General features: G+C 46.4%; 1 protein-coding gene across 1 annotated transcript; it reads right to left on the reverse strand.

The window, feature by feature from the left end:
- Positions 1-2808: 2808 nt before the first annotated feature.
- On the reverse strand, positions 2809-26967 carry tesk1b (testis associated actin remodelling kinase 1b). Its single transcript, XM_070993425.1, has 11 exons — positions 26732-26967; positions 25226-25951; positions 13092-13213; positions 12908-12956; positions 11854-12000; positions 10800-10882; positions 6822-6912; positions 6272-6355; positions 5409-5495; positions 4896-4992; positions 2809-4802 (listed from the first exon to the last, which is right to left on the reverse strand). Exons 2-11 carry the CDS (start codon positions 25418-25420, stop codon positions 3673-3675), a joined length of 2085 nt encoding a protein of 694 aa, XP_070849526.1. The 5' UTR covers positions 25421-25951; positions 26732-26967; the 3' UTR covers positions 2809-3672.
- Positions 26968-27841: the final 874 nt, after the last annotated feature.

Here is a 27841-nt window from a genome sequence, read left to right on the forward strand (position 1 = left end):
TAATGTTAAGTCTCTTTTTTAAAAAAGTTTTAAACTAAAATTCTGGACATGTCTTTAAGACTGTTGTTTTACAGGAATTGCAGACTGTCACTGACTGAAGTCACTGTAGTCAAACTTGCGTGGCTCGATCCAGACGGTGTTGCTGGGGCTGAGGTGGACGCCAAGACGGATCATGTTGTACAACTCAAAGTTTGAAAAGGCCTGAGAGACGTCACAGCTGCGGGATGAGACCCAGACACACCACGAGACGTCCTGCCAGGGGTCCCTGCAACAACAGTGAGCAGTCACGTTACATGTCAGTATGTGCAGGAGCAAAAACAGATTTGGCTTTCACTGGCACGTTTTACCTGTCTTGGCAATTTGAAGCCTTCTGAAAAGAACAATATGAGACCACTTTGTAAGAGTTTTTTTTTCTCCAAGATTACTTATTATCACAATAATATAGCTGAAATTATGCAACAGTTATTACTTTTCTTTTTTTAGCTTCTGACAGAATGTTTCAGGCCTGGAACTCATCAAAGTCAAATTTTCCAGACATTTTCAAAGGCCAACTTGCTGCAGGAGCAAGTTTTGTGGTCATGTTGTTCATGTGTCCCTTTTCTTTTCAATTTACAGTTGATTAGAAACACATTCGTGATGTGTGACACTTAAAGAGTAATTAGTTAATAATTACCACCATACTCATTTCATGTATTTGCTCATCTCCTGACATCTGTTGTATATACGTATGTCCAAGTAAAAGAAATCCATATCCATAGTTTTCTTTGTGTCTAATAATGTAATCTAATAATGCTAATTACATTTGAACTAATTTAAATGTGCATTATAATCATATAGATGACATAACTTATTGATCCCATGCAGAGAAACTTAAGTACAAGAGCAGAAATTTAATGCACACAGAAAACTTTAAAAAAATAAAACTATACCAATAGAAAACTATAAACACCTCTGAGCATCTACTTTAAACTGGACATAAGAGGAAAAGGTAATAATAATAATAATAATAATATTGTACACACTCACACACCAATATAAATACTAACCGTGAGTGTACTGACGAGCAAATTGCCACAAATAAACTGAAGAAGGTGCAATAAAATTAAATGCAAAAACTGCACACAAGGGAATAAAATGTCTTATATCCACAGATATTTACAGTTATTGCACTTGTAGCCTCAAAACCAAAGTGTGGGACATTACCGCAGACAGACACACAGACAGACACACACTCAAACACAGCCAGGAGGACTTACCCCTGAGTCTTTGTCTGCACGGTGTAGGTGGTATTAGGACTGGCATGGGGACAATCCCACCGCAGGAGGCAGCCTAAATCCAGTGAGTCCACTGCAGTGTAGCAGACTGACCCACTCGACCCTGGGCAGTTCGCACGAAACCCGTACACAAAAATAGCACTCTCACACAGATGCTCATTGACCCGTTAAGTCTGACTGTCACAACTTTGTTAACACTCGCAACCATGGGCTTCCAGAGGAGGGAAGGGCTTACTGAAACACAGGTAACGGCTGCAAAAAAGTACAATAAAAAACACTTAATGAAATTCAGCACTCACCGCTGATCAGCAGGGCGACCATGACACACAACCCCACTGGGGCCCTCAACCTGGCTGTGGTTACACCTGGTGTCTCCATGCCGACTTGGTGACCTCTGGATCAACTCAGCAAGACAGTGATGGTCTTAGCTAGAGCCTGTGCAGCACAGGAGGTGGCTGACTCCCTTTAAAGCAAGACAAATGTACCTGTAGGCACACTGAGGAGGAGATGGAATAAGCTGCAGGGGGAGAATGATAGGCCGGAGTCAGGAGGAGCATGAAAGGGGTGGAGAGATAAGGATTTAATTGAAGGACGGTGATTTTGTAAGAGAGAGAAACGGCTGTAATCTGCTTAAAGGAGGGTGAGAAGTTTGAGAGAGCGAGACATTGAAGAGGCAGACGATGAACTTGTCTCATGATTTAAAAAAACTTGATGTTTTGCTCTTCCTGTTTTTTTTTCTTGAAAATGTGAAACTATTGGTAAACCTCAACCTTGACTACAGAGTTATGGACAGATAGAAAATACAGAGAAATAAACTAACTTTTATGAGGAGTTCATTGAATGGAGTTTGTCATTTTAACCTTTTCACCCAAACTACACACTCCAAAGAAGCTACTTGTTAAATGTTAAGACAATGGTGTTTTTGTTGTGTATGCTAATGAGTTAAATGCTGACATCGACATGCTCACAATTACAAGGCTAACATGTTGATATCAAGTCCATTGTTTAACCTATTGGCCAACATGCTAACGTGACCAAAATGAAAATATTACACGCTGATGCTAACAAGCATGTCAGTATGATAGCATGTCTTAGCGTACAACACTCCAGAGCTAACTGCGTAAACAGCCTAGCTAACATTAATAATGCTAACATGGTTTAGTGTTAGTATGCTGGCGTCTCTTGTTGCACACCAGCTAAACGCTAATAGCAACATGCTAACATGATCACAATGGCAATGCTAACGTGTTGATGTCGAAGAACCATGTCCTCCATCTTTGTTTTGCATGTTAGTTTGCTATCAAGCTAAATTCTATAGAGAACATGCTAACCACTATGGCAACGCTAAAATGTTGATGACCAGGTTTAATATTTACAATGTTTGCTATCCTTGTTTTGCTATTATTTTCTAATTGGGGCTAAACGTGAGGTACAACATTTCATGGCAATCCACGGACCAAAGTGGGGGACAAACCGACCGACAATGCCATCCCTCAAGCCGTGCTGCTATGACTAAAAAAAAAAGAAGATATATACCAGGAAAACATCACATTCTATCTTTTTATTCAATGCCATCTTTAAATAATAAGAATCTGTACATCTCTTAAGCAGGTCTTTGACCATTCATTCCCAAAAGTAATAATGACATCATAGTTTCCTTAATAATAGTAATACAGTTGAAGTGCTTAACCCAGGCAACCAGAAGGGCCAATAGAGATCATACAGCAACAAAAGAACGGTGTACAGCCCACACTCTCTTACCCTTCCTCTCTCACACACACACGCACATCCATGTTAAACACTAACACACTCAGCCCTGCAGTGCACCATACACCTTTTGATAATTAAAGACATTAAAGCAAAACTGCCTGTTCATTCAGAAACAGCACCAAACATCAAAAATCATTGCAGCAGTAATAATACTAAGCTTAACATTCCTCGTTTCAGCATCATCATCAATATCATCAGTCATAAGAATCTTTACATCTGCGAATGTACAGGATCTCACCAACTGGGGCCCAAACTGGACTTTTTACATGCTCAACAGTTCTGAACGCTGCTGATCATCAGTCACATATACGCAGGCACTGCTGACGTCTCAAGTTGTGCCGCCCTCAGCCCAGCAGAGGGTGACATGCAACAAGTTGTCAGCACAGACACCAGTTTCTTGTCCCACAGTTTGCATGGAGAAAGACAGTCTGGAGTGTGTCGTAGTAAACCCATCTGGACGCTCAAGAGCCTGATCTGCACCAAAAAGTGTGTCTAGAATATAAGCAGGGTATTGCTGAGTTAAAATCTGTGCAAATTCTAAGAAGACCCACTTAATTTCCAGTGAAGAGCTTTTGGTGCAGTTTCCACATGTCTTTTCTGTGTGTATTTGGTGTTTAGAAGGTGGGGTTTATGTCTGTGCCCCGGGCAAGGAGAGTCCCGGCTCCAGGCTGGTGGTGGTGGTTGTGGGGGTAGGCGAGGGCGGCAGGCCCTTGGGTCCCGGACAAAGAAGCCCACGTGAGGCTGCATGGTCCCCGTTCAAGTTCTTATAGGGGTTTCTGCGGGGTGGAGCTCTGAGACACACTGAGGGGAAGCGAAGGCCAGCGAGGCAGCAGCCAGGACAGGAGATCACCTCCTCCTGGTCCAAGGAGTGTCCGCTGCCAGAGCCGAATGGGGACGAACCGGCAGGGTCGCTGGGAGGGGAGTGGTAGCCATTGTTGTTAGCTGTGGTGGGAGCAGTGGTGGTGGCGTTCCACCCCAAGGGTCGACTCACGACCACGTTGTTGTTGTCCAAATGAGAGAGGGGGGGCAGGCATGGGGGCCCGTTGGAGATGGCTGACCCCCAGCTGTTTGAGAAGGGAGGGGTGGAGGGTTGGAGGGGAGTTGAGGAGTGGGACGGAGGTGGGGAGAGTTTGGAGTAAGGAGAGCCGTCTTGTGTGTCCGGGGAGCTGGTGCAGTCCATTGGCTCCACCTCCCCCTCCCCCTCATCCTCTTCTTCCTCCTCCTCCCTCTCTTGGTCCAGCAGGTCCAGCGACAGGGGTTCAAGGGACAGAGGAAGACCTGAATCACTCTCCTTCCTGATCTTCTCGCCTCCTAACAGCCTCTGGTCTTCACCCGTTCCATCTGTCTCACCGTTCACAGTGTCTACCTCAGACGCAGACTCCTCCTCGGTAAGGACAGTGCTCGGCGCTGATGTGAGATGTGGAGGCGGCGTACACGGCAGTGAATGGCAGCGCCTGTGCCTCCTGGGTTGGTCGCTGCTGTCCGTCTCGGACGGTGAGGGGTTGTCGCAGTCTGGTGGAGGGGGCAGGGTGAAGGTGAGGGAGATGACAGACTTGCTGGGAGTGTCGAACAGCTTGATCTTGCCGCCCTTGAGGTCCTCCCTGCGAGAGAAGGGGTTGACCCGAGCAGGAGTTGCCAACGTAACAGAAGGGGGCAAGTCTTGGGGGTGGAGCATGTCGGATTTGCTGCGGGAGAGGCGAGGATCTGATGGGAGGCAGAGGGATCGCCTTCGCAGGGAGCCAATCGCTGGAGAAACAGCTTTAAAGAAAAAAGAGTGAACAGTGCTTAATACTAATTTGCAGAAACAAACCTGCTGAGCATTTGGTGCCTACAGAGCGTTTGAGGACTCACCTTTGACGGCTGGTTCGTCCCTCTGTTTCCTCTCAGCTTGTCTCCTCTCCAGCTCCATTACGATTTGGGAGAAGGATGGTCGGACCTTTGCTTTCATCTGACAGGAGGGAGCGAGCAACGGAGGATATTCAGCAGATTGGAGAGGAGCAAGAAGGACAGAAGGTCAGAAGTCAGAAGTGGACGGATATTTCCAGATTGGTGCAAAAGAAGCAACACAAGCACTACTTTTTCTTCTCCCGAGCAACACCGCAGATACCAATAAATCTTTTACAGAGGCGCTGATTCAACAGTATGATAATTCTGGAGGTTATAAAACTGTATTGTTCTGTCCATTACCATAATGTACCTACAAATGAGCTGGCATGTAGCACAGTATCATGAAATCACCAAAAATAGGTTAATAAGCACAAGCGACACTGCAGCAAAGAACTGCAGACTAAACAGAGAAGGCGGGGAGGGCAGACTTTATAAACTTAGACCTGTTTATGTGTGTGTCAGATGAGTGTTTCTTACATTGCAGCAGGCGATGGCCAATTCCAGGAAGTCAGGAGGACAGTCTCCCACCATCTGCTGAAAGGCCTCCACATCCAGACCGAAGTCCTGCACAAGAGCACAAAGGAAATAACTCACAAGGTTTAAAATTTATGTCTGTGTGTGCTTTTTTTCACCTGGTTCAACAGATTTTATTTTAAGAGCCCTTTCAGTGAGCTGTACCGTCACACAGTTTCAACTGCTGTAATACTGCATGGCCACAAGGGGGCGAAATTCTTCAGCAGTTTTCAGCATGTGCATCAACGCTGTACCCTAAATTCCCTCTACATACTAACTGTATACTGTAATCTATTATTAGGCATGCTGTTACTGCACCTGTGCCAACAAGAAATGGTGCAGAGCGTGTACAGACACATTTGGACTTTTTTTGAAGATATTTCGTTTTGTTGCTTTTCCAGTTTGAACACAGCACAATAAAAACCAGTGTACAATAAGTATGTGATGTGGAAAAGGGTGAATTATCCTGGTCTCTTTGGCAGCAACGTTTTGGGGTCATGCATCCTCTTCAAGATAAGAAAATCAGCCTCCTGTTTGTCCCAGATGGCGCTCAGGGACGCTCATTACGAAATGAGATATCTACCCTTTCACGTGTTTTGCTTTTGATTTTGCTTCTTGCACAACAGTCATGTGCTGGAGGTGCTTTTGAAACGCTGACAGACTTACAGGAACTGTCCCAGAAGACCTGCACATTATCAATAATCCTTTTATTGTACTTTTTTTCCCCTCCACAGTTCACATGATTATATAACAAGGTGTGGAGACGTGTGTGAGATGATGAGCACGTGATAAGAGACATCTGTCAATTCAGAAAAGGGCTTCGGTACCTCAGTGCGCGGCAGGATGTCCGGGTCGGCCTGTATCCTCGCAATAACCTCACACAGGATGATCCCGTACGCAAACACGTCCACCTGCAGAGACAGGAAGACGAGTCGATCAAAGAGACGCACGCTGAGACGTAAAGATGAGGACAAATACGACGGGAAGAAATAACTACCATGCGCAGTTTGTGTTTGTCTGCTCTGGTGACTGACTTTAACTGCTACTACTGCAATATAATCTAAAAATATGCACCCTATTCTGGATCTGGCACTAATTTGTAATTCCTTCTAAGCTCAGTCAGGCTGCATAACACAGAAAATGTCTTCATCATCCCTTTAATGAAACCCTAACAGGCAATCAGGATTTCCACTAAGCCACCCAGGCCAAGAAGTGCACCTCTTACATAACTGAATTCCTGCTCGGCTTTGACATAACTGATTTATCAAATACTTATTGCTTTACTTCACTGCTTTGCTTTATTTGACCGGCTTTCAACACCCACTGTGGACCTTGACCTCTTGCTACATCCTGCGGCTGAAGGCGATCCGTCAGTACCTTCTCATTGTACACCTCTCCTCTGAGCACCTCCGGGGCCATCCAGTAGGGGGAGCCCACCACAGCCAGAGGCTCCTGGTCTTCCTCCTCGCTGCAGAGAGGGAAGAGGAGGGAAGGAGGCTTCATGTTAAAGCAGCACGGATTTGAGCAAGAAAAACCTCTCAAATCCATTTCAAAACACCCAAGTTTAGGAGGACTTTAAGGGATATTGTTATATTTAATTCAGGCAATATGGCGCTAAAAACCATCACAGCTTGGAGGAAGAATGTTTCTTTAAGGGCTTAAAACAGCACGATGAGCTGACTGACAGAGCGCTTTAATAATCTGACTGCAGCTGCTTAAATGTCGAGGTTTTCCACCTTTTATTAGTGTGTATCACATTAAGCTGAATATTTTTTGGTTTTGGACTGTTGGTCAGACAAAACAAGACAACTGAAGACGTCTCCTTGTACTTTTTTGATGGTGATTTTTTTCATTGTTTTGACATTTTATAGAGTAAACACAGTTAACCAAAGCAAATAAAGGCCAGATTAAAATAATTTCTTCGAGAACAGTTGTGCTGCTTTCTGAAAAATGACACCTGAACATCTTTGTTTTGTCATGTTTGTATAAAATCTCTCTTGCTCTTTAAAAAGGTGCTGTGCATCAGATTTACTCAGACTGATGATGATTTGGGGCAAATCTGTTGAACTATGGAGGTTTGTCTTGTGTAAAACGTACAGCAGCAACAATTAGTCGAATAATTAGTTAATCATTTAAGTCATTACCTAGTCTCACCATCTCAAATGTGCTGCTTTTCTTTTTCCTCATCTTATGTAATACTTAATTAAATGTATTTTTGGACCGGAGAAGCTTTGTGAAAATGTCATCTTGGGTTTTAGGTAAGTGTGGTGGCAGCAGATGAAAACATATATTCCACTCAGGAGGTTTTAGTAAGAGACGACGATGACGGACAGACAGACGGTCGGACACGAACAGGCAGGCGTCACGCTCCATTTCATACACACAGAGCCCAGTCGAGAGGGGTTTGACGGGGGAAAGCTGCCTCTGTGCTGGTGCTTCTGCACACTTCCTCTGTATCTGGAAACCGCAGTGTGTTTCAGTTATGTGGAGATATAAATCATTGTGCAATTTTAGCCGAACAAAAAGGAAGGAACGCAAGAGTGTGCAAGGACAACGTGCTTACACACACGTACGCGCGCACACACACACACACACACACACCCTGCTGGCAGACACTTCCTCTCTGCGCTATTTCCATCTGCTACTGTGAGCCATGATACTGCAAAAAAACACAGCGAGGGAAGCGGCGGCAGGGGGAGAAACGAGGAGCCGAGACGGTCCAGGCCCCCGATGTGAGCGCCGTTTGGAGGAGATGGAAACGAGAAAACAGACAAGTGCAGAGGGCGAAGGAGGGAAAGCAGCTCAAAGATGAAGAGAAAGAGTTAAGAAGCAGTGGAGGGATGACGGGAGAGTAAAGGACAGGAGTGAGCGTTTATACGAGGGCAGCGCAGATCCAGTAGGAGCAAAAGGAGGACTGGAATAGTTTGACCTTATTTGGAGTGCTTTTCCTAAACCCCCTTCATCTCCTCTCCTTCCCTCCATCCTTCCCTCCCTCCCTCCTTTCCTTTCCTTCATGCCACAAGCACAGCGGTAGCACTCCAACGCAAACACACACATTCGAGACGGGCCGTCAGCACCGTCCATTCTCCGTTAGCGCTGCGCCACAGGATGCGTCAGTGTTTGACTAAAACATAAAGCAAACACGCCCTTGAATACGACGGAAACGCAATTCGCCAGCTGTTATTGAAACAGAGGCCGGAGCAAACAGAGGCGTCGTGTGCGATAGCGGCAGGTATGCGAAAACACAGTGACACACAGTCAGGTGGAGGCCACGCATCAACTTTTTATCCTTGTTTTGAAGCTACATGGACATGCGCTTCTCAGCTCCTTTCATGGATCCTGAGGGTAGTCAAGGCCAAAGATTTAGCACAAGTTTAGTCTAAAGCATGAAAGTTAGAAGCTCTTCCCTCTGACGCTGACACACACTTGTGTAAACACAAGAGGTGGACAGGGCATGAACAGAGGCAGCGGAAACACACACACACACTCCCAGCGCTGACGGAAAAGGGCCGGCAGGTTACAGTGGCAGCTGTGTCGTCTCAGCCGGAGACGCGTGTTTACTAAATGACTGCAGACGGACGAGGAGGGGAGGACGGGGAGCTAATGGGACATAACTGAGCGTCCACGCATGTGTGGGCAGGGGCCTCTGTGACATCCCACCCCCAACAACCCGGCTGCTCTGCGTTGTTATCGACTGATCTGATGTTCTTTAAAGAGGAGAAATGAGCTCATTTGAGTCGAGGATTTACAGATATGGACGATGAGAGGACGTGATGTCCAAAGTATGTTTACACACACACTTAATTACAATTTGACGTCCTGGTACTTAACTGGAATATTTGGGAGAATTCAATGAGTCGTCTTTTATTACCAGGGCACAGATAAGAAAGCGATACCAGGCTCATTTTAAAGTGGCTTTAATCAGCATTTTTCTAACAACAATGGATCACAGGACATGAAGGAGTTCAACTCGTAGTGATGAACCCACAGACCCTGCAGACCCCCTCAGCTCTGCGGAGCTTTACAGCGCCTCTCAGACCTTTTCTTTAGGCTTTATGCTCCGCGGCTTTACTGTTTCGGTTCAGTCTCGCTGCTCTCACAGCGTCATCTCCAGCAGAACGGGAAAAAAACCCGTGAAAACCGACTGCACACGACCTGCTCAGCGCCACACAGCACACAGTTAGCGAACGTTTAGCTGCTAAAGAGCCACGTATTTCCCTCAGGAGGGGTAGAGACCAAAAACGGAGCTAAAAGAGAGCAAATATTGGACTTCGACTCATCAGGTGGACACAAACTCCACGAATGTTTGTGCTGGATGTGAATACAAGCAACTGTTTGCTAACAAGTGCACCTCACTAACTTATTATTTCAGTGTTGTCAGGTGGTATCTGCTGCCCCCTGGTGGCCAAAAAAAGATTTTTTTTCGCACATTTAAGATTAAACATTTATTCCACTAGTTGAGGATCATCATTACCATTTATGATCATTTGATTCCTGAAACTACAGCTGCAGTTTTTCATGCTGCCAGGATTTCAGCACTTTGAGGCAGTTTGAGCGTTTAAACATGATTTTTTTTCCTGGAGGTGGCTGATCAGATTCATATTTTCCAACTCTGGAGATTTACCGTTTCCCTTTTTCAAATTTGGCAATTTTCATTTGCACAACACAGGTATATTTTCACTTTCACAACACTTTTCTTGAATAAAATCTTTCACTTTGACTATTTTCTCCACTGCGGTGATGCTGCGTTTAGCGCATGATGTCACTGCAGAACCAGCTGAAGAAAATAAAACTGGATGGCTGTGACTGCGCTGGTCATTTATGCTCAGTAAAATTTATGATGGTGAGTAAAATATGCTGCATAAATGTCACTGCATATTAAAACACAGCTGCGAACACAGAGGAGGAAACGCATCGAGACGACAGCAGCAGAGCGGAGAGTCTGCGGCCGCCGCTCAGATTGAATATGGAAGCTGCCTCCGCGAGCCGTCGGTCCGCCGCCCCTCCCTAAAACGACGCGTCATAATATTAATACAAGTTCCCCAAACAGTGAGTGGTGGTCAAGAGGGGGGGTTAACCACAACATTAAGAGGGGGGGCAGCACACATGCATACTCTGGAAAAACCTGACTGGGCTTTGGCGTGAGTAACGGGTCTCGCTCTGCGTGTGACCGTGTCTCATCTGAGCGCCTCTGACAGAAACGAGAAGCTGTGGGAGACATTTGTGCTCAGACAGATACGGCAGCAGAGATAACAGAGGCAAAGAGAGAAGTGCAGCGATGTCAGCGTATTGAGCGTGACTTATCTAATCACGGCGTCGATAGGAGCTTTGATGAACGTGCTGTTATGGACTGACCTGTAATCCGGGATTTTCTCCGCCAGGCCAAAGTCTCCCACCACGGCTGAGCACACGCAGCCCTCCCAGCGCACCAGGCAGTTCTGCACAGAGGGGTCAGAGGTCACACACACATCACCATCACTGCTGCCAAGTGTGTGTGTGAGCATTCCTTTCTATATGGCCGCATGTGGCCCTCTGGGTGTATTCAAACAGCAATCTGAGATTTTATTATGCAGAGCTGACCATGAAGAAGTCTTTAACTGTGCAGCAACAGGAGGGCCCCAGACCCTCGGGGGTCCTGAAGACTCCAGGTTCACCATATGGCAATTAATGCAAATTTATATTTGTACCATTAAATCACAGTCAGGTTTTAAGGTGACACCAGCATTATTTCCAATCTGGAGGCCCCGTCTTGAAGAGGGACCAGAGTTAAAATCTAGGCCTGGTTATTTTTTGGTTCATGTTGTGTTTACATGCTGCATTTTACTCAGAATTACACCTAATCAAATTAATCACAACCCAATTACCCATCACTAACTCACACAGGCACAATGCAAAATGAGCGGGCTCATTAGAGGCCCACAGATGTTCACTGTGAGTTATTACTTGCGAGCCAGGAGCTGCACAATGTTAGCATTAGCGGCTAAAGTCATCGGCTGGTTATCGATTAGGCTGGAGGCTGTTCTGGGGTTTAAACTTGCATATTAATTCAGATCTTTACTGATCTGACGTACATCCACAGCACATTTCCCACAGGCCCTTTCTGTTGACATAGCTGCGAGATCTGTGACGCACCTGCAAAGCCTCTAAATCTGCACCAGAGCTTTATACTGTTTCCAAAACCGACTTTCAAAGTGATCAAATATTTGCAGATGCACAATTCTGATGCTTCCACAGACATCTACGTTTTCATCGCCTGTTGTGGAGCATCCATAGGTTGAGTCACTGCAGTTTACTGCGCAGGTACCACACCTGTAGGAGTCCCTGTGGAAGATCAGCCTGTGCTGATGTTCACTGATGTGTGCGTACTGTACGTGGCCACTGATGCGTGTGTGTTTGTGAGTGCCGTCACCTTGGAGGTGAGGTCCCTGTGGAAGATGCCCTTGCTGTGCAGGTACTGCAGCCCGCGGGCGATGTCCAGGGCCAGGTTGAGCCGCACGCTCCACGACAGGTACACGTCGCTGCCCAACAGCTGCTCCAAGTTACCGCCGTTAATGTACTGGAACACGAGCACACACGTGAAAGGAGTTCATTACACACAAATCAAAGCACAACCGGTTCATTTCATTTTGAAAGTGCTTGATATGGAAGCTGCTTCCCTTATTGTTTTGGGAAAGTGGGACCCAAACGTCTCATGATGCTGTGCTGTGATAGGCTGTTAACACTGAGCTGTTGGACGCTGCTGTCAGTCATCACGCACACAATAAATGAATAAACATTCAGCCTGTTATTAGTATGACTGACATGTTTTTTTTTTTATTGCGCTTTTCATTGATCAGTCTGAAGTTTATTTTTCTGCTCCTTCTGCATCTGACAACAAATAGAGGATACTGTCAATCATTTGTTAGGTCTTTTGTCTTTTTTCTGACATTTTACAGACTAAACGATTAATCGATGAGTCGCTCTTACGACAAGCCACTTCACTGTGAAACAGCTGAACCTCTTAGCAGGCCCACCTAACTCACTGTTTAAAGAAAAACCGCATTTCTGAATGACGTGCGTCTGAAACTGCTGACCTTTCCAATCAATGCAGCTGTACACACGTCAGAAAATCCCCTCTCCCAGCTGCTGAGCAGCTCAGTTACCATGGCAATGTCGACAAACCCATCACATGTAAGAAACAGGTGAAAAGTCATGAACTGCCTGACCTCGGTCTGTCTGTTACAGTCCACCTGGGACTCGCTGGTCACAGTCGTAGGTGCTTTCACTGTGCCTTCATGTGTTTGTATCATAAAAAGCTCTTCTGCTTTCATTTGCTCTCAGTATCTTCTCCACAAAGTCGGCTAGTAAAACGCCACTACGGTGAGTCTGAGCTGGATGAGCTGCTGTAAGGGAATAAAGTGATTCTGCTTCTTTAAAAGGCGACAGCGCTCTGGAGCTCAGCAGCAGGTTAATGAGCCTCTTACCTCTGTGAGAGCGTGGAGCTGCCCCTCATGGACACACACTCCGATAAACCTGGAGGCAGAGCAGACGAACACACGAGTGAAACAAGTCCTCACACGGACCAGACGAAGCTGATCCAGCGCAGGGATCTCGTAATGAAGACCAGGATGTAAGCGTCATGTGTAACCGGGTAAGACAGGCAGTTACCTGAGTATGTTGGGGTGCGATAGTCGGTTCATGAGCTGGACCTCCCTGAGCATGTTGGCTCTGTTACTGACCAGGATGTTCATCTTCAGAGCCATTACCTGACCTGACACACGATGCTGCACCTGCACCAAAACAAGGACAAACAGCACGCAGATCGCTTTCATTTTCAACCACAATTAACATGAGAATGATTTCAAAACTCTAGGCTTGTGTAGAAATCAGAAAGCCGGTGAAATGATGCAACTTTGCACCGCAAATGCAAAATCTGCCCCAACAGACTCTGGAGTAATTAACGCTTGTTCCACTTTCCAAACAAAAACGATTTTAAACACCTCAAAGTGCGCGTGAGCACATGAACAGATGTGTGGCCAAACGGTGCAGGCCTGCAGGACGGCATTTATGATGATGACCTATTATAAACACATTGATCACATCAGTCAACACATCTGAAGTCAGAAAACTCAACCACGACACCGTGCTGAGTCACATTATCCCTCGACAGCTTTTGGAAAGCAGCCATGAAAAGTTAACGGGTCAGCCGACTTTCTTCATGCTCCTCGGTCCCAACCTGCTGCTATGGCAATGGCTGGTATGGTAACCATGGTGATGTGACATGCCCCCCTTCGCTCCCCCCTCCCTCAGGCTACATGTTGGTAGATATTTGCTTGGCGAGTAGTTTGACTTCCAGAAGAAACGCACACAAGCAGCAGGCGAGCACAAACACCGTGGCAGAGTGTGTTTGTGCGAGTGTGTGTGATAAAGCCCAGTACTGTATGTGTCTAATTAACAGCGTTAACAATTAACAGCCATGCTAGCAGCAGCAGGTTTCACTTGATGCTTTGAGCTAGCATCAGCTCTGCTAACTGGCTCACAATGACAATGCTAACATGCCCACGAAACACAGTATTTTTTCTTTTAGTAAATCGCTGTGAAACAGCCAATGCTAGCATTTTAGCATACTAACATCTGATAATTAGCACTGAACACAAATTACAGCTGGTGTTTTGCAAGTTTTGCACATCCTGTCTGTCCTAAGTTTGATGGCAGTGCATCCAATAGCGGAGACATTTCACTCAAAAGCACCATGAACCTCCAGGTGATGTTAGAGGAGAAGTCAGGGGATCACCACAGACATTAGGTTTCATCCTCCGCAGACCAATAATGTAAACATTGTCACGGCAACCCTTCCGACGGATGTTGAGATATTCTGGTGGTTTGATCTGAATTAAAACCTCGTTTGATCATTTCTTTGATCAGATTCCCAACTGTCAGATTTAAGCAAACCGGCTTGTGTTCAGGCAACATTTAACATGTGAGAACTTTGGTCAAAGCTTTGTTGTAACATCGGCACCGCTCGTGCTGAAAATGTTTAACCAATAGCAAACCTCACTTAAAAAGACTTCGGCTGTGATCTCCGGGTTTGGATTTTGCTTGTAGGGACACACTTCTGTTTGCACTGACAACCAGGAATCAGGCTTTTAATGCCTGACTGCAAACCAAATTTCCTTTGAGTTAATAATAGAGCTGAACTGCTGTGGGAGGGTTTCAGGTTGGGTCTTCATGAGTGACATGAGTGTGTAATGAAAGACAGGGAGGAGGGGAGTGTGTGTGCGCTCGGAGTGCGGAGCTGAAGTCGGTGTGACACTGGCCTGGATCTCAGCCGGGCTCTGGATCAGAGCGCCGTTGGAAAAACCACAAAGCCTATTACAGACCAGACCAGAGTGCAGCGAGTAATGCTATTAATACACACATGCACACACACACACACACACACACACACACAAGGCTAAGGCTGCCCTCTTCATCTCAACAGCCAGTCAATGAGTCAATCTCTGCCGCACTAAATCCCTTCTCCACAGAGCCACTTGAGGACTTCAGCCTGCTGCACACATGCATGGATGCACACATGTAAACCGCACACACAGAAACATGTACAGTAGCTGCTTCCTCCTGCGGGGGGGAAGCTGAAGCAGGAATTTAAACATGCAGCAGGAGTACGGAGGACCGATCTCTTCTTCTCTTTATACACACAGCACTTAGAGGATGAAGGAGACCCTTTAGCAGGTCTCTTTACACACAGCCTCCTCCTGCTTCCATTAGCGCAGATTTATCTGGCAAACACGACTGCGGCGCTTCTGCATGGCTGCGGATTTACATCACACTTGTCTGCTTCTCCCCCCGCGCACATCTGCCTTCTCACTTATCTGAAGAAACTCATACATGCTCGCCGGGCAGCCACACACACACACACACACACACACACACACACACACACACACACACACACACACACACACACACACACACACACACACACACACACACACACACACACACACACACACACACACACACACACACACACACACACACACACACACACACACACACACACACACACACACACACACACAGGCAGGTTACAGTGCAAACGTGAGCCAACTGCTGATGCAGCAGTGGCTGGAATGGCAGCGCTGCTTGACCCGCCTGTTTTGTCCCGCCAGTTTTCAGCCTCCAAATAAACAACCTCTCCCTCATCATCATTACAGACCGTCTGACTCACCGCAGTAACATTTTTTTCCTCAGGTGTGTGTGTGTGTGTGTGTGTGTGTTTTTGCTTTCCGAGAAGCTTCCACTTGCAAAGCGAACACACGGCATGTGCGGTGTTTTTTCCCCCCAAGTGCTTCATGCCACTTCACTGGTCATCTCCATGGTCTTACCACTGGAATGCAGATGTCCACGCCTGCGTCAAGATTACCCCATGATGCATGCAATTACACACTACGCGCAAACACACGCCCACGAAAGACTTCCACTGCACGCACGCGCCCAGACACACCCTAAAGCTCCCCTTCAAACACACCCGGCCTTGTGAAGTGCTGCCGTCAGCAGAGGAAAGGTCACGGGCATCCTTCGCTCTCGCTCGGCGCAGCCAACACGCGCAGCGATGTCTGTCATTAGCCGGCGGCCCGACGGGGCAGGCTGATGCACAGCCTGACAGAGAGGAGGAGGATGTGTCAGAGACTGCAGATGGAGGAAGCGAACGAGGGCGAGAGATGTGCTCAGCTTTTAGAAGTTAAGGCTTCTCGGAGAGAAAATACAAAGATGGCAGCAGCAGAGTGACTGCAGAGAAATGTGTTTGGGGATGAAGATGATTCAGTCAGAAACAAACTGAAAATCTTTCTTTAATAATTCAGTTTCAAATAAATATTTTTCTGGCTTGAAAGCTGTTTCAAAGCTTATGATTCTGGTGTAGAAATATCAAATCCTGCTTTTTTTAAATGCATGTTTTCAGCCTGAAAACAGTCCAATTAAAGGATTTTGGCTTTAAAAACACTCATGTGAGATTGTGGAATATAAACTGAGAAGGCTCAGGTTCTTAAAACACCCCAGTTCACAGAAACAACGCCGAAGACGACCTTGCTGTCATGAGGCCTGCTGTTTGCTCCCTGTATGTGATTATTTCGTCTACGCTTCATGGCCAAACTTTTCAGGTGTCCACCTCAAATCTGAGTGCGAGTGAAAAGAGAAAACCCAGCCTGCAGAGCAAAGCACACGTTGCTGCCGTGTGGCAGAGGCGGAGCGTGGCCGAGCGCGACCGCACGGCCCAACGACTTCGCCTCCGGACGCTGGGTCCGCAGCTCCCCGCCAGCACGAGCCAATGTTATCATTTCACCAGCTGAACGTATATTTTCAGGGCTGAGGGTCTCCAAATAAACCGTGGGGATTGTTAGTGGAAATACATCAAGCCTGGACTCTGCAAATCCAAACAATCAGACCTAAATGTTTATTTAACAGACATTTTATTGTGGTATTTACATGTTAAAGTACCCTACAGCCTTACTGGTCTGAAGCCAGCCACATAGAAACTAAAAAAAAAACTGAATCAACTCCTCAAAAAGTGTCATCATAATTAAATGTGCAACTTCTGCAGCATTTTAAAAAAACAGACTAAAGCAAATTTTGCCTCACGATCAGCATTTCAAGCCTTCACTTCCAGACAAAAACAGGAAAGCTTCAACAGATTTGACGAGCGAGCTTTGGGCTGCAGTGTGAAGGGACTGCGAGTAAAAGTCCCAGAGGGGGTGAACTCCACTCACTCGTGTGTGTGCGCGCCGGAGAATCGAGAAAATTAGCCTGTCCTGCAAAACAACTCGAGGCTTAAGCCGCCGCCTGAGGCTCTGCCCTCGCTTATAGCGCCGAGCAGCAGGGGAAGCGTGCGACCATCGGAGTGAGAATGCGTGCGTGCAGGCGACTGAAACGAGGCACCCAGCCAGGCCGGGTCCATCAGCGAGCTGGCAGGGAGGTCCATCCCCCTCCCCCTCCCACAAACACACACACACCCCCCAACTCTGTGTGGTCGAGCCGGGCTCTGAAACACAACCTGATCCAGGAGGCGAGCGGTCCAGGTAGCCAACAAGCTGACACACAACCGCTCACTTGCTCTGTTGCACAACACCAGGCTGACCACGCCTCCTCCTCTTGCCCCTACAGGCCTAAACATGAGTGTGGGGGGGGGGGGGTCGCTGGAGTTCATGCATGTTTATCATCACTGACCTGCAGCTCATTAATCTCCTGTTTTGTTTTTGCTGGATTCTACAGATTTAAAAGGGGAACTCCGCTGGTTTTGTACGATTATCATTTTACTCTTCGTGAGGAGTAAAAAGGTTGTGCAGCATCTTCTAATGATGCTTCAGTGCAGATATTGGCCTTACTAAGTGGATCAGGTATTGGCCATGTCATGATTGGTCCACATAATATACAGTTTCTCTGCAAATGTAATGATACTATTTAGTGTTTCTGGTACCTGGCCCCATGTTGCTTTACATGAAAGTGATCCCAGCTGATAAATGCAGAGCAAAAAGGGCAAAAATGTTCTTATGTTTGTATGATATGTATGATGCATGGGCCAGACGTGGCCATCGAACAGGCCGGGGGGGGGTGTCGGGCACCATGTAGGGGCGCAAGCATTGGATCAGGGCCGAGAGAGTCGGACTGGTGCATCCCTGACATCTTTCTCTGGCTCTGCTGCAGCTTTCTTAAATCTGAGAGAATAACCCTGATGATGTCACTGTGAGGTCATCGGTGTAATCACAGCTTGGGCTCGGGACAGAAAGCGGGAATGTGAAATATGTGGAGTTTGAATAGCAGGCAGGGAGGGAGAATGAGAGACTGTGCTGAGCTGCACTGTGGAAAATGTAGGACGCAGTCGTCTTAGACTAACAGCGGGGACATCTGAGCCTCCGCTGCTTTAGTTTCAACTATTGTTTCTTCAGTTTCTTGCGACATTAAATAGCTGGAGTGCTTGTTTAATTGAGCGTGGTCGGGATAGGAGCGTGTGATTGTTTCTGATAGAAAGTATCTGCATTGAAAACTTGAAGACATTTTCATCCATTGACTCAGGAAGGAGGCAGAGATCTCAGAGACCGCCATCTAAAACAAAGGTGCTCTGCGAGGCGTGATGCGACTACAGATAACAGAGCATGTTTTATTATTACTGTGAACCAAGTATTTAAAGCACAATGGGAACAGAGGCGACAATAAAAAAAAACAACCGGGCTGCCGCACCACAAAAGGTTTCCCCATTCCTGCGACACTGACGAGACATGCAAACACTGAGCCATTTGTTTAGCTTCTTGCAGGGGAGCGGCCTTCCTCCAGGTTTAGCTAAAGGCTACCGCTGTGCCAACATGTGGACGGGAGGAAACACTCATTGTGCGCTGATGTAAACACACTTACACCCTCTCTTGACATAAATGTCTAAAAGCACTGGTAACCACGATGGAAAGGAGGGAGGGATCTGAAAACAGATAATTGTGCAACTCTTGCCCAACACTTCTCTATTTGACTCCCTGGTCCGGTCGAAATATTTTAAGCAATAAACACGGCGGTTCAAGTGAAGACAGGCGTATCACATGCTCAGCGCTTTGGTGTTTGTGCGGCTGTGCAGAGCATAAACAAAGCTAAATACTTGTGAAGCGAGCGGCAGCGGAGCAGGTCCCGACTCGAGCGAGGGAGGAGAGGAATAATGAGGGAAAAGTGCTACACTAAGCCGCCGATGTTCAAGTCTGCACTGGCTCTCCCATACCAACACCACCAACCAATAGCAAGACACACACACCCTCCTGATCTCAAACACTGAAAATGATCACAAGCACGCAGATGACAGCTGATGATGGATCCTGGTTTGTGTCTATTCAACTCTTTCCCCTCCTCTGTTGTCGTTCCATCTTTCCAGAGTTGACATTGTTCCGCAGCCAGGATTTCCTAAGAACTGGTCACATCTCAACACGTCCTGATGGGAGAGTCCCACAGTCAGGCCCAGAAATGATAAGGTGAAGCCAAGATTCAGTTTTCTTCTCTGCAATAACCAACTTAACTGAAAGGAAGAGGAGCAGGGCTGAAATGAAAGCTTCATTTTATTACTTTTCCCAATCAATCGCTCAATAGTTTAGTCAATGAAATGATAAAGAACAGTGAAAACTCAATCACACCGTCTTAAAACTGGTTTGTGTCCGATGAGATCTTTGATGCATCGCTCTCCTTGTTTACTGTCAGCTGCTCACTGTAAAGTAAAATACCCAAAAGCTTTTTCAGGCTGATCAGCGGTTGAAAAACCTTAAAATTTTGTAAAAGGATAACTTTTTCGTAGTGTGTGATGTGATCATATCATCACAAAACGTTAGTGAAAGTCGGCGTACGACACTTTCGCAGTCTTGCAGGATGGATGCTGGCAGATGAGAACTGGCTCTGCGCACACACTGCAAACACACAAGTAGAGGCACCGCAGCAGTGTTTGGCAACACATTTCCTTCACATTACTGCTCTGTCACAAGCAGCTGCCGCATGCACACACACACACGTACGTTTCCATCAGTTCAGAGGACATCACATTGACTTACATTCATTCCTCGGAGGCTTACGCTAACCATAACCACTAACCTTAACCCAAGTCCTCGCTCTAAAATGTAATGATTTACATTATGGAAACTTGTGTTTTGTCCCCAAAATGAAGGCGAGTCCCCACAGTGTGACTGTGTAAACAGATTTATGTACCCACAACACGAGTAATACATGACCACACACACACACAGTATACACAAGCGTATACACCCATCAACCCCTCACTCCAGTTGACAGTATTTGTCCTTCAGAGTCTGTTTTAAAACTCCTCTTTATCGAATTATTCTGCTTCAGCTTATCATCATCATTTTCATCATATCTCATGTGTGAGCACAACGGCCCTTCACAACCACACACACACACACACACACACACACACACACACACACACACACACACACACACCTCCATCACCAGACTCTAATCGGGCTAAATCACAGCCAGTACGATAATTACCATGATGACTCGTTTTGTGATGGAGAGAATTCTCACTATGTGACTCATGGAAATGTATTTCAATTTCAGCTACACCTCCCACTCGATGCAACGATTACAAGGACACACATTTGTATCAGCCTTGAAATTACCGAGATTACAAGACAATCAGACCTCATCTCAACCTACGAACCAGGGTGTGACCAGGCTGACAGAAACCCACCTTGAGTCTGAAGCAGCAGGGACATTTCTTTCTAAAAACATTCAAAACTCTCAGTATTTGTCTAAAAAGGTTTAGCTAGCAGGGTAGGAAAAACATTTAAACATACATGCTACAGTTTGATGCATCGTACCAGAGTTAGCTTAAAGCTAACTGCTGTCTTTTGGCAGGTCACAATTAAACATACAGTACATAAAAATACATACAACACCCTACAGAAATAGTTTAAGATCAGAGGAAACATGTTTTACAGCTTTCTTGTCAAAAGTTAAACATTAAGATTGATATCTCTCTTATGTATGTACAGTAAATATGAAGCTACAGCCAGCAGCTGTTAGCTAATTATAGCTAGCTACAAAGATTGCAAACAGAGTAAAACAGGTAGCCTAGCCTAGCTCTGACCAAAGCTAACCAAATCTGGCACAACCCCTCATAAAATCACTACATTACAACGAGTGTTTGTACAATTTAAACAAACGAGATATAATGTATTAATATGTGAGCTTTAGAGGTGTTAGAAGCTGGAGTTTGTTAGCTTCTGGCTAAGCTAACCGGCTGCTGGCTGTAGCTTCAGGTTTAGCCTAGCAGACATAACAGTGGTATCAATCCTTTCATCTAACTTTGGACAAGAAAGCGAGTGTTTTTGCAAAATGTAAGTGAGGTAAACCACGTCTTCGTCACCCATAACAAATGTCATATTAGCAATTAGCAACACTGATTCCAATCTGGAGTCCAAAGGCCAAAACAGATCCACAAAATAATTTTAAGCGCTGTTGTTTTCAGACCGGGATGCTGTGGAAGCTTCTGAAAACAGTGTCGTGAGATTTCCATGTCTCATGTAAATTTCGGAGAAGGGAAATAGCAACCAAATCCGATAAGAAGCCTCTCCCGCCTTTCCTCATTCTTAGACAGCAGCTGCCATCTGGATTAGCAAATATATAGATCAGCTATCAACACTGGATCAGCTGGAAAATGGTGCAGTTACACAGTAAGTGTAGTAAGTGAAAAAAAAAGAGCAGCCGCAGGTAACACACAGAATAAATAAGTACTTCCTGTAGTTAACTGAGCTGCTGAGTGATGGTGCAATATCTGTGATTGAGGGTTCTTATTGCTTTTGAGCCTTAATGTTTTCAGGTCGAGTCTGAGGCTGATGGAGAAACAGAAACAATAGCAGGAGTCTTGCACAAGGCCAACGCTGGCCTCACACACACCAGGAACTTTCCTTTGAAGAATATTAAAGGAGGATGAAAAACAGCACCTGAAGGATTTGTCTCAACACGTGCGCTCCCTTCCTTCATCGTCTCTTGTTTCTTTCAGCTTGCACACTGGAGAGGTGAATGGCTGCCTGTCTCCATTGATGTGCACTAAAGGCTGAAGCTCAGCAGCAGCGCACACACACGCCGGGAGGCCGGAGCTTTGTGCAGGACATCTCAAAGCCTGCACCGAAGTGAAAGCGCCATATCCATTTTAGTGGCTGTTGAATTTAATAACGCATCTGAGAGGTTTTCCTGCACAACGCTCGGGTCTTTCCCTCTGAGCTAAATCAGGGTACAGGAACAAGCGCTCAGTCAGCCGTGCCGGCAAACTTTTCAAATGTGACTGATAGCTTCGGTAACGATTTTGCATTTATATGGCGCAATCAAAAGGGCAAACTGAAGTGCCAAGGAGACAAGCCAGCAGTAAACAGGGTGACATTTGCATGCTCATTGGCCATTCAAAGGGCAAAGCAGAGGGAGTGGCTTCAGGAGTGCGCTGGAAGAGGCTTTTTCACACAGTCACAACACAAAAACTCTTCATCTAACGAGGGGAGGCTCGACTTGGCCGTGCAGTATTGAAGTCTGTGTCATTCAGAGGGAAAATTTAATTTACCTTTACCTTTAAATAGATGAAATGTAAAAAAAAAAAAAAAAAAAAAAGTATTTAAACTGATCGTTCATTTCATCTCTCAGGACTACAAGGCTTAAATATGAAAGTATGAATCACTGTTTAACTATGACTCCACAGTGCTGCCAGTTTTCATGTTTTAACCTGAACTCTATAGTAAATTTCTATTTACTCGTCATGCCAAACATGTGGCTCATCCAACACGGGATTAGAAGACGCCATAAAAATACAGCAGGACATCTATCTGCCATGTACTGTGTATGCAAAGCAGAGCGGAAACAATCAGTCAGTTAGTTGAAGAACAGAAAACGTGCTGTTATAGCCTCCAAATTGTGATCATTTACTGTGTTTCTCTGTTTTATATGGTAGTAAATTGAATATCTGGGGTTTTTTTCTCATTGTTTGGACAAAACAAGACATCCGCTTCGGCTCTGGAAACTTCTGATGGCCATTTTTCACTCTTTTCTGACATTTCAGAGACCAGTCTGCCATGTAAATAATCATTAGCTGCAGCCCAAACCCAAATCTCAAAGAAGAAACAGAAATCATAGCATTATATGTACACACATCACGTGTTTACATGTCACATGCGTTTATGTACAAAATTTCAAATAAATTGAACACAAAATAGGAGAAGAAAGAAACGAAGTTCGATATAAGCCTGATTTTTATCCTGATAAATGGCCTTTTTCCCTCATGTCCCAGCTGTCTCCGCTGTATAAAACCCTTCAAAAGCCCACAGGATCACCTGAAAACCTGAAAACAAGCCAGGACACCTGCCTTTTTCATTTTTCATTCATATACAGTAGAGAGAGGAAGTAGGAAAGGTGTTAGAAAGAATACAGCTGCTGTTGCTCCAATGAGCCTTGGCACACTCCCACATCAGTATTAAAGAGCTCCTTATAATCTCTTATTAACAACCGCGCATTAACGTAGGCAATTACACCTCTGATGTTTGCTTAATTTACAGGCATTATTGCTGAAAGTGAAGACTAAGGCTGCGTCCTGCTTACATGACTGATTACTACAATACCAGCATGTGTGATCGGATAAAATAATGAACAAAGCGAGCTGGACTTTGGTTACAGTGCTGAACAAAAGTGATTTTTAATGTCGAGGGTCCGCTCTGCCATTAGTTCACCGCACGATAGCTGTCTTTAATCATTTAAATCTTGCTTTTTATTGCAGGGGTCTGTTCTTCCAAAAAGACACGAGACCTTGAACTACACACCGACATTTTAGTTTGAAGCAGGACGGATATGAGGGAAATATCCAGCTATATTCTGCAAAACATACACATAAACTCCCCTAAAAGTCCCCTAAAAAAATCCAGTTGAGCATGAGACTACATGCACTTGAGCACAACAATGCAAACTGTCTAAGAAGATGAAGCCATTCTGCACAAAAACCCCAGATAAGACACATTTACAGTCAATAAAAACACAGAAAAGCAACAAATCCTCACATTTGAGAAGCAGCAAACGGCAAATATTTAGCACTTCTATTTGCTAAATGACCTTTGGTTGATTATCAATTCCCGCCCGTCGGCTGGCTAATTGATTCACAGTTTCGGCACAACAGACACGTTAAGTCATTTTAAAAAGGTTGACATCGTTCTGACTCATCTGTAGTGAAATGACGTTATGTGGGACAATCACACTCACGCTGTAAGAGAGTGATGTTCAGTCATTCTGCATGTAAGTTTGGTGATATATAATGAAAAAACATCACACCGTTAGATTCATTTCAACAGAAAGAAGAAGGCAGTGCTGTAAAATCATCTCTTTCTCAAACTGCTGCATCTGACCAGGCAGTTAATCAAAGCGCGGCCTGATAATTTAACTTTCAGAGAGAAATTCATTCATTGTGTCGCAGTGTTCATCCTGGACGCTTTCCTTTGTCGTATGAGAGTAAACTGAATATCTCTGGGTGACAAAAAATAGGCGTCACCTGACGGACTGAGAGAAATTTTTCCCTATTTTCAAAAACTTTTTAAACAAAATGAATAATTAATAATGAAAAGTGGCTCATAAAGCTGAAATATGCCAAACTCTTTCACCCTGGTGATCCTTGAAAGCATCAAATAAAAATATTAAATATTTTTCCTGAAACATTTCATCAGGGTGAGGACATAAAGTCAAGCCAGCATCCCTCGCACCATCACACCGGGCTGCTTCCTCAGAGTTAGCCTCTGTGCGGCGTGACAAAGGGAGGAAGGCGGCTGCTCCTCGGCAGAGATGAGCCGTGTATAAGGTTACCTGCCTGTGTGCCAGATCCACCTGTCCGGACCGTATCCGCTTACACACCAAAACACACACAGTCCATCTTACACCACATGTGGGTCACACGTGTGGAGAGCAGAGGACCATCAGATGGAACAGTGAGGTGTAAATTTCCACCATGACACCGTCCCTCCAGAAAGAAATAACCTCCATCACCAACTTCCTCCTGCTGCTACCCCGCATGGTGTTTGGATGGGCTGCCTCATGCAGGGCTGACAGGAAGTTCACTTCACTGCACACTTTGTCTGATCATCCTAAATATTCCAATGAAGACAAACTCTGATCATGTGTGATGGAGAGCAGGAGGGTTTGACCATTAGACCTCGAGCCTGTCCTCACCATGGCACCCTGTGCGTAACTTACTGAGAAAATAAGTCAGAAACATCTCACACACACACGCTTTGTCTCACCTTGAACACTTCGGAGAAGAACCCCGCGCCGATCTTCTCGCAGCTGAAGTCGTCTAGGCGCGCCAGGCTGGACACGGCGCTGCGCAGGGCCCGGTAGGAGGACGGTCTGATCCGGTTGGTTCCGTGGACGCTGTGCATGGGCGGCTCCGCGTCTCCCTCCTGCTCCGGCTCGACCCTCTCCGACTCCATCTCCATCTCGGACGGCCCGGGAGGAGAAGGAGGAGGAGGCGGGAGGAGGACGTGGGACGTGTGCGTAGTTTAAAATCCAGCCCGACTACTGTTTACACTTCCCATGTCCGCTACAAGGCCACAGCGCGGGGCTCTCCGGAGGGGAGGGGTGATCAACTCTCAGCGGGGGAACCAAATGTCGCAGCCGTTGTCAGCGGCCGGTTAGGCCCGATTCTTCTGTCAAATGCCCGCACAGGTCCGGAACCAGCTGGAGTCTGTCTGTCTAACAAAGTACGCAGCTGCAGCGCTGCATCCTGCAGTCAGTGCGCAGTTTGGCTGAACTCCCTCATGCCGTGCAGCAGAGGAGGCTGTGCCGTTTTCCGAACTGCGCAGGCGGCTCCTGCTGTCTTGGCAGCGGCGTCCGTCTCTCCCTCGGCTTCCTCAACTCCGCTCCTCCTGCAGTGGAAAAGGCCGGGGCTCCCCTCCTGGTTCCACCAATTGAATGCCGGGTTTCCAGTGCGCACGGAGCGGCCTCGGTGACGCTGCAGCCTATTAAAACTGAAGAGGGAGAGTGAAGAGAGGGGCGGAAACAGGGCCGTTAATAGGCTATCATAAGTGTGTGCGTCTGATGTGACTGATCCGCCACTGAAACTTACACCGACTGAATCTGCTGCAAGAGTTATTGGCAATATCACATCTGATCAGCGCGGCAAACGATCAGAGATCACACAAACTCTTGCGCTGACGCACAGTGTTTAAACGCATGATTAAGCCTTACTGCGCCTCTAACATTGTATTTTCGCGTTTTATGTGCGTTGCCGTGAGGACACGCGGGATCAAACTGCGGAGCGCGTGAGAAAAAACGTTAATGCCGTTAAGCAGAAAAGCAAATGCACGAGGGAGCTGATGGACTGGTTGACGCGTTATCGGCTCCAGCCGTGGATGCCGCGAGACGTCTGACTCTCCGCACTTTGCACACATACACACGCGCACTCTTAAACATTGATCCACTCGCGCAGCGTTCATGGATGCGCTCGCGGTCACACTGAGGGTCGCGCGTGCAGCCTGCAGGAGCCTCGCGGCGCTGCGCAGGAACCTGCGTGTCGCGGATCTCCCCACAGCCCGACGACTGCGGCTTGTAAATTATGGATGCCAAACTGAGCCGAGTTCGTGAGCTCGTCTGTCACGGACTGAAGTCCCTTCCGGATACACAAACACACGCACACACACTCACATATGTATCGGCTTCATGGTTTAAACTGAAAAAACGCTGACGCACACCCGCACGGAGGACGAGCGGGGCACGCGTGTTTGCAAGCAAAGTAGGAGCCGACTCACCTGGCCTTAACCTCCACATGCGCCGGTGTCCTCTGTGGAGCCCCGAGCCCGGAACAGCTGCGGCGTCCGGTTACCGAGAGCTTAATTTTACTAATTAATCATCTTTTTGCGCCAGCGTGAACCGCATCCACACGCACACACACACAGGCTGGATCCAGTGGTTTCGTCTTACGTCCCCGCTGCCGCCGATCTGCGCCTGCCTCGCTGTGGCTCTGCTCGCATGGAGGAAGAGGAGCAGTGACTTTTGCCGTGCTTTGTTGGAGGCGGTAAGGCGGGGCGGGCCCACACGTGATCACCGCAAAAATGCACCTGTGGGGGCGCTTGAACTGGCCCAGTTCTCACCTATGCGCCTGGCTGCGCTCCACTATCCAGTCACCCAATCAGTATGTGTTTAATTAGACAAACGTCATGTGTGCAGACTGAGCAATCATTACTCTAATCAAAACACAGCTCTAATTCATGACAGAGGGTCCCAAGGCCTCGTTGATATTGTACTTTACTGATGCAGATTAATGAACAAACATGAGTATTAGAATAAGATGACACGTGGGGCACCTGGATGGGGGTCTTGATCTCAGGATCTCAGATTTTTCTCAGATGCTGGAGAGTTTGACCTCTTGGTGGCTGTGAAACTGGAAATGAAGCGCAGATACATGGGGCTGTTCATTGGAAACCAGTGGAATTGGCGATGCCTGCAAATAAAGGTAGTCCAGCTAAACTGGTATTTATTAAAGCGATTTCAAGACCGAGGCCTCTAACTCCCAACCTGGCTGTCTATAAACATGCTGAGTGGACACTTTCCTGCTGAAATCCTGTAAATGAACCCAAATGGGAAGCATTAAAGTAGTTACCAAATAAGGGTTTAACAAATAAAAGCCAAGTCCAGTTGGGATGTGTTGGCTAGCATCGGTTTTCCTGCAATTCAGCATCTCATCATACAGAAACTCCGAGCAGAGTTCAAACGAAGCCTTTTAATGGATGCAGACATTCAAATTTTTATGTGCAGAGCACTTTTCAAAACCCAGCTTGCAAAGTGCTTCACACAAGGAAGAAAGCCAGAGTGAGTAATTGCTCAAAGAAATCTAAAATTCAGTCAAACGGAGAACATGA

The sequence above is a fragment of the Chaetodon trifascialis genome, chromosome 23 (assembly GCF_039877785.1).
Source record: "Chaetodon trifascialis isolate fChaTrf1 chromosome 23, fChaTrf1.hap1, whole genome shotgun sequence".
Taxonomy (NCBI): domain Eukaryota; kingdom Metazoa; phylum Chordata; class Actinopteri; order Chaetodontiformes; family Chaetodontidae; genus Chaetodon; species Chaetodon trifascialis.

Excerpts from the sequence above, each read along its gene's own strand:
- tesk1b (XM_070993425.1), bottom strand. The coding sequence starts at position 25,420 with ATGGAGATGGAGTCGGAGAGGGTCGAGCCGGAGCAGGAGGGAGACGCG. Across the intron at positions 12,957-13,091 it reads TCGCACCCCAACATACTCAG|GTTTATCGGAGTGTGTGTCC; the intron begins GTAACTGCCTGT and ends CTCTGCCTCCAG. Across the intron at positions 4,803-4,895 it reads GGACGAACCAGCCGTCAAAG|CTGTTTCTCCAGCGATTGGC; the intron begins GTGAGTCCTCAA and ends TTTTCTTTAAAG.